The sequence below is a fragment of the Rousettus aegyptiacus genome, unplaced genomic scaffold (assembly GCF_014176215.1).
Source record: "Rousettus aegyptiacus isolate mRouAeg1 unplaced genomic scaffold, mRouAeg1.p scaffold_m13_p_7, whole genome shotgun sequence".
Lineage (NCBI taxonomy): Eukaryota > Metazoa > Chordata > Mammalia > Chiroptera > Pteropodidae > Rousettus > Rousettus aegyptiacus.
Window position 1 is genome coordinate 90,179,650 of NW_023416310.1, and position 12,682 is coordinate 90,192,331.

General features: G+C 39.0%; 1 protein-coding gene across 3 annotated transcripts in view; it reads right to left on the minus strand.

Moving 5' to 3' along the window:
* Positions 1–12,682, minus strand: part of HMGXB3 (HMG-box containing 3) — a 41,123-nt gene that overhangs the window by 27,837 nt on the left and 604 nt on the right. For 2 of the 3 annotated variants that reach the window (XM_016150370.2, XM_036224699.1), the window contains exons 2-6: positions 10,154–10,292; positions 8,893–9,067; positions 5,380–5,877; positions 4,210–4,308; positions 1,258–1,389 (exon numbers count right to left, since the gene is read on the minus strand). In XM_016150370.2, the coding sequence (XP_016005856.2) occupies positions 1,258–1,389; positions 4,210–4,308; positions 5,380–5,877; positions 8,893–9,067; positions 10,154–10,290 (1,041 nt within the window). In that variant the 5' untranslated portion in view covers positions 10,291–10,292. Of the gene's footprint in view, positions 1–1,257; positions 1,390–4,209; positions 4,309–5,379; positions 5,878–8,892; positions 9,068–10,153; positions 12,289–12,682 lie in introns of those variants that run through there. The other variant, XM_016150367.2, reaches the window with a different exon arrangement.

The window sequence follows — 12,682 nt, forward strand, 5'->3', positions numbered from 1 at the left end:
TAACGTATGCCAGGAATGTATAATCCACTTTACATGGATAATCTCACTTGACCCCACTAACTATGCTAATGAAGTAGGTACTATTGTTAGCTTCCATTTACAAATGAAATGAAATCTAAATCAACAACAGAGACATAAAATGACTTGCCCAAGGTTACAAAGCTTGGGAAAGCAGGGGTTTGAACTGAGGAAGCTGACTCCAGAATTGCGTTCTAAATTATTATCCTATTCTGTCTCCTGCAATTGGTGGCTATCCTGAACTCCAACACTCAGCCAGAGGGCAAAAGTCATCAGTCCAGTATTTCTCAAGGAGATGTTCTATGTAAACTGCTCCAGCGAAACTTAGTAAGTAAGTATACTGCTATATAAGTTTTCTCCACGAAAATAAATTTGGATAATGCTGAGTTAAATGCATGACAAATACCATCCTAGCCTAAGCTATCACCACAAAACAATGCCCTCTTTCTTTTTCTAACTACGTAAATTCTACTGATCCATCCAGATGACCTCCTCTATAAAAATCATCCCTGACTATTCTAGCTAGTCCTTTTGGCCCAAAATAATTTATAGTCTCACAGAATGTGGCAAGTATATGTGACTTATATAATCAATACCAAGCATAAAACAGGTAATAAAAAAATGTATTGAACTGTACTTCACAGGGACACAGTTCTGAAGCTCATTTATTGGTCGAGCATCATTTATTTGGTGAGAGACAGAGGTACACATTGGGAAGTCAGAGTTATACTATAAAAGACCCTGAATATTAGGTTAAAAACCTACACATTTAATAGGAGCTACAGGGGACTGAAAGGACTTTGAACTAAGGAGTGAGAAGATGTGAACGATACATCTGAATAACTAAGCAGTCAGTGTAGAGAATGGACTGGTAAAATTTCACCCTAACTGGAAATGAATAAATTAACATGGTATCGTCGTCATTCATGGGCAATTATGAAGCAATTAAAGATAATGCTTTTGAAGAATATTTAATGGCATGATATGTTAAATAAAAAATATAGAACTTATACAGTCACAGAAAAAAACACCAAAATGTCAACTAATAATGGCTTTTTCTTTGAATGTCATAAGGTTATAGATAACATTTTATTCTTTCCTTTCAAACAGTCTACAATGAAACTGACTTAACTTAGATAGCCAAAAAATAATATTAATTTTTAAAGTTATCTGTTGTTAAAGGAAATAGGAAGCTTACTTTGTGAGGCTTCCAAAGCAGCAATGGACAATGGACCTTACCTTTGGGATCCACTTCCCTCCTAGGAAGTTACCACAGGTAGGGCACTTAGGTGGCTTGTGCCTGGTGACATATGTAAAGGAGCAACCTGGGCTAGTGCATGTCCCATGGCCCCGGCGGGTGTATGTGGTAGTCTGTAAGGAAGACAGTGAATCAGAATCAACACCACAGCCTAACCCCTCTCAGGTGCTGGTGACCATTATAACCACACGAATGCCAGGAGGATACCAGCTTGCAGAAGGACAGGCAACTCATGTTATCATAAAAAGTCAAGTTAAAAAAGAGCTAAGATACAACCAGTCCGCTTTTTAGAAATGGAGACTTGGTTCAAATGAGAAAAGATAGCTGTCCAAGGTTACACAGTTAAGTAGCAGAAAAATAAAGATAGTAATAGCTGCTATTTTTTTGAGATACAATTGACATAAAACATTATATTAGTTTCAGGTGTATGATCAATATTGGTATATATTACAAAATGATCATAATAAGTCTAGTTAATATCCATCACTATACATAATTACAATTGTTTAAATGATGAGGAGAGTTGCTATTTATTGAGTGGGGTACCACACAGTGCCGAATACTTTACAAAATATTCCATTTAATGCTCTCAGCAATATTATGAAGTAGGTGGTATTACTACTGAGGTTTAGAGTGGTTAAATGATTTGTCTCAAATTGTAGTGATTCAAGGGCAGCACTAGACTAGACCTAGAAATCAGATCTCTCTGACGTTTGGTTCAAGATTCCTTCCATATACCCAGCTGTACCGTATGGTTCTGAATATTTCAAAAAATAAGCTTCACCTTTCTTCTTATTAAAAATTAGAGAGCCTAGAGTTCAGAGATTAAAAAACAGACCATAGTCACTAAAAAATGAGAGAGAATTTCAGTAGAAACCAGATCCTCTGACACTCAACAGAATTTAATTACTTTTAATTTCCTGGTTGGGAATCCAAGTGTGCTGAGGGTAGACTTCTTTAAGTTATATATAGATGTTCAACTGTGCAGGTCATTGGTGCCTCTAGCTACCTGTTGTTCAAGGGTCAACTGTATTTGCATATGAATATATTCAGTCACTGGCTCTTACCATCTGATTCCCCTTTGAACAGAATATATTACAATGGTTAATGCATTTCAGTTACAAATAGAAATTAGCCATCATCCATTTCTAGACTGATATTTCAAAGAAAACACTTCCATGTCAAATTTGTCCTATCACCTATGAATGTTTACTCAGCTATTAATTCTGGCATTTCCAGCCTGGCCAAAAAAGCAACCCCCCCCGCCCCCCGCCCTTGAGGAAACACCAGGCTGCCACTAGGCTATCTCTTTCAGGACACCTAAGGAAAAGGTAATTATGACAGTAGAAGCAGGTCAAGGATGAGTGTGAAGTGGTATGACACCAAGGAAAAAAACCAAGCTTTGGATTCCAATTTTGCCACTGACATAGTAAATGACCTGGGAATAAGCCACCTTAGCTCTTGGGTCCTAGGTTTCCTCCTCTGTAAAATCATCTGCTCTTCCTACTTCATGGATCTATCTTAAGGAGCAAATGTGGAATGTAATAAATGTGTAAACATCAATAAACTGTAAAAGATTCTACAGGTTTGTGAAATGCTATAATTAATGGGATATAAAACATCCCTTAGTTTTTCTCAGATGGTAGCCCCATACAGAATAATCATTCTGAATATCCCCAGAAAGCAGAGTGAAAATTTAAGTTCAGTTAGTTCAATACATAATTTACCATAAATTAGGCAATATTCCCAAATATTAGCTTATAGAAATGACTTTAGAAAAAATGCTGGTGTTTAAGGCTCATGTTTCTTTCCTCAGCTTTTCTAGAAAAGCTTGGCTGACACTTCTTGACCATGCAAGAATAGTAATTTCCAGGAGAACAAAGGCTCAGGAGAAATAAGCAGTTTCTCCATGAATCAGGTTGCAGTGGTTGTTCCTGTTTTAAGATACTACAACTTCTTAACTAAGAATACATTGTTTATCCATAGGAGAGGTTTTAGAAGACAGACTGTGATAAGTTAAGGATGTGTAGTATTAATGTCAAAGAACCCACTAAAATAAGCAAAACAAAGTTAATAGTTAATAAGTCAATAAAGGAAATAAAACAAACTCATAAAATGTTCAATTCAAAAGAAAGCATAACAAAACATGACATAAACAAAACAAGTACCAAGTTGACAGATGTAAATTTAACCATATCAATAATTACATTAAATATAAAAGGCCTAAATACCATAATTAAAAGGCAGAGACTGATAGATCTTACTCTTGGATCCAAACTATGTGCTGCCTACATAAATAATATTTTAAATACAAAGCAATAGTAGGTTAGAAGCAAAAAGATAGAAAAAGATATACCTTACTTATAGCAATAATGAAAAGAAAGCTGGATATCAGATGAAGTAGGTTTCATAGAAAAGAATATTGCCAGAGATAAAGTCATTTCTTAGTGAAGGGGTCAATTTATCAAGAGGACATAACTCAAAATGTTTATATACTGAATAACAGAAATACATGATATAAAATTAACAGTATTGCAAAAAGAAACAGATAAATCTATAGTGTACTTATGAATTATCTCATGTAAAGAATTCTCTGGGCCATTTTCCTAATCTGTACAATAATAGAACTGAATGAGATCAGTGGCCCATCATTTTTCTAAATTATGTACACTTCTGAAAACTTGATGAAAGCCATGGGACCTATTCCAGGAAAATATTCTCAAGGAGAAAAGTCTGTATGTAACTTGAGGGGGTTCATGGAGCCTGTAAAGCCCCATCACAGACCCACCCATCCCTCCCAGTTAAGAATACCTAGACCAGATAATCTCTGTGAACTATGTCAGTCCCAATGTCCAAAGGTTCTAAGACTTCTAGAAAACCACATGGAAGAGAATTCTTACAGGGCCCTAATCTCCATCATATCCCACACTGACCAGTTTGATGGAGGTGGGATTGTCCACAACTGAGTATGCAGGAAGAGGCAGCATGATGAACTGTGTGGCCGGCGCAGAGGAGCTACTTTCACTGGAATCCTGTGGGCACAGGGAGAGAAGAACAGTTTTGTTGAGACAAAGGAAGAACAACCAGGGCCTCCCCCAACAATGTAAGATCAGATCAAATCCAATAACCAAAGTGTGCTCATTTAAAAAAAATGAGTCTACGATGATCTCAAAATAAAGTTTAATTAAGAGCAAAAAAAGAGCGAGAAAAACCATAACCAGAGAGAATGTGCTACCTTCATTTTACAGATAAGGAAACTGAGGTTCTAACAGACTGAGGACTCCTAAGATCACATAAACAGTTAGTGAAAGAACCTAACCCTCTGAGCCTGTCAAATGTTCTTAGCACCCTATCAATTTGCCTTAACCTGAACAGTGGCATGCTTCATTATCATAAAAAGCACTGAGGCAACAATCAATAAAATGGTTTTAGGCCTGGCATAGATTCTGTCCGGGTCACAGGGGCTGCAGTATGCTGGTCCTCTCAATATTCTGACATCCTACCTGGGGTAGGGAATGGTGGCAGCTGCCCACTTCCAGGGGCCAGGCTGTGTGATCACTGAAACTGCTCTTCTCCTTCAACTGGGCATGACACTTAAGCTCTGGAGCTTTGCTGCTTCTTTCTCAGCTATCAGTCCAATCAAACTGGCCTTGAAGAGAACTTCCTCTTCCTACCTACTCTGTTCCCAGGAAGACCATTTGAAAGTTCTCCTGCACAGTTCAAGAGGTCATGTGTTTGCTGAAAAAAAAAAACTTCAGAGAACGTAAAATCCTGACCGATACTAATAACCTGCCAGATCGTGGCTTTAAACTCATGGATAGCTCAAATATTTCTAACCCCTCTTGCTAATGTATTATGTACTATCTCACGTGCAGAAAATTCCAGCTATACTGGTCAAGAGGGGCTGTGAGACTGCCTGAAAAACTGAAAATAACTTTGGAGCAAACTCAAGGGCAAAAAGGTTTGAGAGGACTGTAGTCCTACTGGAAGTGCCACATCAGCAGCACACTTAAAAACCACTGCCCCAGAAGCACACTGCATGGTGCTAGCTGCCTTCTTTGTAATTCGAGAAAGCAAAAAACATCAGTACCAAAGCCACTTACCCTCATGACTGTTACCACTGACATGCTCTCCCCAACCTGGGGGTGAGGGACAGCCAGGTTTCCAGCGGGGAGGTCTGGTGAGTTGTTCACTAAGGTCTCTTCGATTACCAGGCTTGTCTGGTAAGGTTGGTGGCTCTCCCCGACCTCCAGGGAAGCCTCCTCCAGGAGTACATCCTGGCTGAGGATCTCTGAGGTGGTGAGCTCCTGCACAGCGCCTGGCTGGGCAAGGGCTCCCACCTCCTCTGCCAGGGCCTCCACAGCCAGGCACTGCTCTGCCATGCCTGCATGGCTGGACACTGTTTCCAGGGCATTGTTGGATACAAGAGACGGTCCTTTGGGGGACACTTGGTTCTGGGCCACACACAGCTCTAGCTGAGGGCAGTTCCGATCCTCTTGCAGGCTGCTCTTGGGGATGATGATGTAATCTGAGCGGGGGAGGATCTTGCGGAAACCTGGGATGTCCGGAACCACAGCGGTCAGTGTAGAGAGCTTAGAGTTCTGAAGATGAGGAAGCCAACAAAGGGGAGATAAGCAGAGATAAATGGAGTAAGGCCACATGGATATACACTTCTGAGCTTTTTTCCCCCCTGCATAAAGGACTAGAAAGACACTACTCCCTTGACCTAAGACTTAGCTAGGATCAGCCTCTGTAACAGCAATGTCATCTTCATTTGAATCACACTTTAGCCAATGTAGCTTCCTCACTCATTCACATAGGAGACAGATAACATGGGTTTGACTCTGCAAAGAGCATTCATCATGGCATGTGTGAATGGGAATCTCAGGTGTGGCAAAGTCTTAAGCAAATCCTTTGCCCTTTTTAAGACTAGCTTCCCCAACTGTAAAATGAGGGAGCTGAATCTAGCTATTAGTGAGTGACCTTCCAGCTCTGATACTTTAGCATTCCAAAGTAGCAGAATGTATAATGTGTAATAAAAACCAAAAAGCCTGAATTAGTCAACAGGCTGAGTTGGAACCCAGGCAGCAATAATTTTGACATTACTTGTTTCTCCTGGACTCAAAAAGAACAGGATGAATGGATCACAAAGCTAAGATGCCTTCGTGAGAGAAAGTGCATTTGGGAGATGTTATCTGACAAGGTCCTAAATATATTAGGGGTGGGGAAAAGAATATAAATATTAACACTGACCGAGGATCTTCAGGTTTAGAAAATAATTTCTTGACCTTAAAAAAAAAACACTATTAAGTTAGGTGCTATTATTCTTTCCATTTGAAATAATGGAAAGCTCAAGGAGGTCAACTTTCCCAAAACACAAAATTACTAAGTAGAAAAGCTGGGGCTCCATGCCAGGTCTACTAAGATGCCAGGAGACTAGGTACTAGAAGCACAACCCAGCATGGCTAATTGACACCAGAGAAAGGTGCTTTTGTGTTTTGACCTTCAATTTAAATTGAGAGTTACACAATAAGGAAAAGAGAAAAGTTCAAAGTGAACAGTTAAGTGAGGAATGAAATTAAATGGAGCAAAAAATAATTTCAGAAGCAACTTTTAAAAGGAACACTAAGTCAATTACAAGAAAATCCTTTTAATAAATCAAAAGCAAGTAGCTGATGAGTCTACTTAGGGTACAAAGGAAGCACTCCGATAAAACATGAAAGCAGACACCAAATCCTTTATGGAGCTTTTCTTTACTAAAGAGATAATGGAAAAATGACATTCTCAAGTCACCCTCTGAAGCAAACAGGTCAGGAGATCGAAACTAAATGCACAGGATGATCTGGACTTAATCAACAAATCTGAGCACGGAGAAACCAACATGGCCTAAATGGCAGTCATCTTACAGACTGTGATGGAGTAACACTGGAACCATGGGCCCTGCCACTTGGCATGAGGCCGGAGGGGCTGCAGAGGAAACAGCCTGCCACGAAGGCTCTGACAGGCTTCCAAAGTAGGCAGGCAGGAGGGTCTCACCTTCACACCAAGCAATCTGGGAGAGGTCAAACACAGTACATAAAGCCTCACCCAGTTTTAGCGCATTCCAGATGTGCATTAAATACCACTTTTTCTTATTATATGGTTACTGAACATTTAATCTACTAAAGAGTGATATTTATTGACCAAATCAGTATGTGCCAAGAACTCAGCTAGGTGCTTCACATTATCTATTTTAAACACTGTGAATAGATACTATTATCTCCATTTTATAAATGAGGAAACCAACACTCAGAGCTTAAGTGGGTCTTTCGAGGTTACTATCAGAGCTAATCTATTCTATTCATGTTTGTGGTGATAGTGGTAAAATGATGGTAGATATATATTTACAGTGGATAAGGTAGAATCATTAAAAGATTAATTAAAATTTTTAAAAAGTCTTCAGTAGGACCTACCTGGTATCTAGCTTTAGAAATCATATAACTCTAGGATAGGGAAGTTTTCATTATCATGAGCAAAAAGATTGTTGATTTTATAATGGAGAAACCAAAGAAAGTATGTGTACTTTTCCTAGACTCTGCCTTCTCTCCCTCCAACACTTATTGTTTCCCAGACTCACAGTTTATAAAAAAATCATCCAGGGGAGGGAGTACACAGTGGCACTCCAAAACTGTACGTAACACAAAGTTGTTCCTGAAGAGGAACACCAAGCCAATAAGGACAAAATATCTAAATGGCAGTGGCAGACAGGACCCACTTAGGGCGGAAAACCCCCCCAGCCTATTCTGCTGTAACATAGTTGTTGAATTCCTGAGGAACCTTTGCTCTACATTACCAAAAAGGATGTTAGAGACAAGTGTTTCAATTGAAAAATGAATTTAAGGTTAAAAGGTTTCGGCTTGCAATAACAAGGTTATTTTCCTGCAGGAATTTCAGTTTAAAAAAAACACAGTGGTATTAACAGTCATCAGTGCATTTTGTTATTGCGAACTAAAATAACAAAATAGCTAACAGACACAAACCTAAACTGCTCCTTGATTATTCTTTAATCCATGCACTCAAAGCTTCAGTCTCCTCCATCACCTTGGGCTTTAATCTTGCATTTTTGCTACTAGCATAGTTTACAACTACCAGTGGTGAGGAAAAGAATGTGGCATTACACAAAGCAACTGTATCTACCTCTAAACACAAAGCCTAATTGCCGATTATGTTATAATTGACAGTAGTCAGGACAACACAAATTAATTATATTACATTTGTAACATGAAAACTCATGATGTAGGAAAAATGCCTAAATAAGCTACAATATTAAAGGAAATTAATATCTGCTACTCACAAAGATAAAGGGGCTTCTTTATTCAGAAAAGAAAAGCTAAAATCCAGAAAAAGACTCTAGAGCTCACTGCAGATAACTCAAAAAATGTCAGCTCCACATACTCCTGCAACCAGAGGATAAGAGAGTGGAGGGCATCATTCAAATTAAAACAGACAATATCAGACTCAAGAGAGAAAAACGACTCAATTCAAAGTTTTCCCAAGAAAAACAGGGGTGTTGGTCTCTCCAAGGCTTTCACCGTTTGACTTAATGGAGAAATTATTTGGGAAAAAAAATTACTTACAGGATCCAAACCTTCTTTCTCTAGTTTGGCTTTCTCCAAGTAGTAACTCCTTTCGGCCACACTGAGAAGCCTCCAACTCTCGCTAATCTTCTTATTGATCTCAGATTGAGGGAGGTGTGGGAGCTCCTGCTGCACTTTCAAGTAGATGTCATAATAGTATAGAAGGTACGCCGACCTGAAGAAGCAATGGCTTAAGGTTTTCCCTCATTCAACCAGTAAATATTACAATGATACAGTTTGGGTAGTGAAGAGGTAGAGACGAAACTCGACTTTTCATTTCAAAGCATTTAACTAAATAGAAAGTAGAACAAAGAAATAGTTAAATAATTCTCCCAGATGACATATAGGAGGTTTCTCCTTTCAGAAGCCTGGAGGCAAAGACTTACTTTTGGTTTATTTTTCCAGTTTTTGACTTTTTCTGAAAAGAAGATTGGCTTTAAAACTTAATATGGACAAAGACAGATACGGGTGCCCTGTCATTCCACTCTCAGAAAGGTTACTTAGGGGACTGATGACATAGTCTGGTTGTCACTCATACTCTTTACTCCTCCGCACAGACTTTGGTCATCTCACTGGCCAACAGCACCTCCCAAGGGCTGAGAGAGGGAAGCAAGCAGAACTATCAAAGTGACCTACACCTGAGAACCAGAGCAAGAAGTTTGGAGCATTCACAGTTAAGCCAGAGAATAGAACTACAATTTGGATATTCTTGATAGATATCATTGGCACTATTTACAATCTTATTGTTATTAATGCACTAGTTTAAATAGTTAAATAACAACAATAGTAATACTAAATAAAATAACATAGTTCCTCTGTAGAGTAACTCTTCACTCAATATCATTGATAGGTTCTTAGAATTGTGGCACAACAATGTATAATTAAACCAATTTTACCATAGGCTAATTGATATAAACAAGAGTTAAATTTCTACAACATCGCAACAACGTTTTAACAAAATGATGTTGAAAAAATCGATGTCATTCAAAGACCCACTGTACACAGCATCCACCATTTGTATGGTACAATTTCCACTGACAACCTGGAAATATGACCACAATATGGCTAGCAATGGCAAATGCTGGCACCAATCTGTCACAACCCACATCACCATCTCCTTCTCTCTCCAACCCCAATGCCCATCCTGAGACTTCAACAATTGACACGGCACTCTCAGTGAATCTGGACCCAGTCTTCCTCAATATAGCTCTCCAAGCAGCTACTGTTTATAAACGCCAGCTACTAAAACATGTTGGCTAACCTGGGTTTCTTGGCCTTTTCTCCATGTATTTTATACTTTTTCTTCTTCTTGGGTGGCCCAGGGGAGGTATAGCAGTAGGATTCCTCAATTTCCTCCATCACAACAGTTACCTCAGTACCATCATAGGATGCATCCATGGCTAGAAGAAAGTCAAACACAAACATATTTCAAGAATCCACCCTAAAGGAAACAGCAGATGATCCCTTATCTCTGTCAGGGCCTTAAGACTGAGTCATCTCCCAAACTCAGCAGGTCCCAAGAAGCACCTGGGAGGTACTTATTAGACACAGACTCCAAGGTTCCCCCTCAGCCCTTCTATATTAGAATCTCTAAAAGGTATGGAAATTTGCATGCTTAACAAGTGCCCCAGGTGATTCTTTTGACCATACAAGTGTAGCAACACCAGCCTAGACAGACCTTTCACTTATATTCACTCATAAAATATAATAATCCTTCAACTTGAAGATGTATTAGATCCACATTACAAGAATTCCATATGGTAACAGGTAAAAAGAATACTTGGCCAGGAGATAGAAGTTCTGGCTCCTCCCTCACGTTTCATCACCTGAAGCAAACTACTTCACTGATTCATTCAGTCATTCATTCAAACATAAAGTACCTATATATAAGAGATTTCTTTTCTGTGGCTTGTGTCACTTTGGGCAGGTCCTTTAGCTGCTTTAGGTTTAATTTTCTCATGTATATAAAAAAAAGATGTATAGTGCCAAGGCTCAAGAAAATCACAGACATAACTATTAGAGTCAAGTGCTATATAAAAGAATGGGTTCGTTATGAAAGATGAATAATCTGTAGCTGAGATGCTTACCAACCTGCCCTAAACCACCACACCAAATAGGGACTTGAACGACAAATTTTTAAATTTGAAAATCCAATTCTCCGAGCCTTCATTCATTATACTACACTGCTCCCCCATCTCCACTGGCAACCCTCTAAACCAGCACTGTTCAATAAACTTCCTGGAATGATGAAAATGTTCTATTATCCGTGACCTCCACTATGGTAGCCATTTATAGCTAATGAATATCTGAAATATGGCTAGTGTGACTTAAAAATTGAATTAATTTCGTTTAATTGTAATTAAACAACCACATACAGTGGTTACATATTGAATAGCACAGGTGTGAAGAGTAATCTGACAGACCAACAGTAGCTCTCTGCCACTAGCCTGAGAAACAGAAAATCTACTAATAGATTTTCCTAGAAAAAGGAAGGGCATACAACAACTGAATGACTAGTTCAAGAAGAGTTAGTTGACTTGTGGCCACATTCTAAGTTAGAGTTTTACCCATGAGAAAAAATCCTTGGCGGGAGAAAGCTTCCCAGAAACTACCTGAATTTTAGGACAGGGAATTAATATGCTTGCTCTTAAAAATCTGTCAAGTTTTTGAGAGAATCAAGGAATCTGGGAAAAGGGAGTTGTGGTAGTAAAGACAGGACTGATGTGTATATTACAAGGCCCACTTGCATCTCATTTAGACCTCACTACACAAATGATAAGGTACAATGACAAAAAGAGCACTGAATATTGAATCTGGAGACCTGGATCTAAGTCTGAACTCAAACCATGTGACCTCTGACAAGTATATTCTCCGCCCTAAATTTCAAGTAATATAGAGGCTGAAATCAGTGGCTCCTAAATTTTAGGGAGGCAAGAATCCTCTTGAGAATGTCGTGAAAGCTAAAAATCTTCCTCTAGAAATGTATACCAAAAAAATGTTTCACCTATAATTTTAAAAGATATATCCCAGGAAAAGAACACATTATTCCCAAGATTATTTCTAGTTCTGTCATTTCTAAATGATTTCCCTTCCCATTATAAACACACCACACACACACAACCTCCATTCTGTCATAGTGCGACCCTGGAAGAGGAGATAACCCACAACTTGGCTGGATAAGAGGCCAGTGTCTTCACTGGGTAAGGGAAGCTAGAGTTCAAATCAAAGCTATGTGGGGACTGTGCTTTTTTCCCCCCAACAACTTATTTCTCAACTCTTCAGAGTCTTGCGGAGGAAAGCAATAAACTACAAGCTGGTATCTGTAAAGAATGGCATACAGGGTTTTAGAACCGAGAGCAAAACAAGATAGGAAATAAAAGCATTAGAACCGCCTTGGGGTGGGGGCAGGAAGAGACTAACCTGGGTTTTTGTTTGTTAGACCACCCAGTTTTAAGCCTGAGTCCAAGACTGTGTTCAGATCCTCAATATAGAAATGCAAAAAAAAAAAAAAAAAAAAAAAAAAAAAGACAGGACAGTATAAATATTAAAACTAAGGGCTCTGGAGGGCAGAAGATCTGGGTTCTAATTTACTCATTTTAACAGCACCCGCAGAGCTCTATGACCTTGAGCAATCTACTTACTCTTAAATCTCAGTTTTCTCACCCGTAAAGGAGTGTTAAGGCCAGTATTTAAAATTTGTGAGACACTTTCACTGTCTCATCAGATTCTCATCCCGACCTCATGAGATTGCCTTTGACGGCTCAGTTATGGGTCACGGTTTGACTCTGGG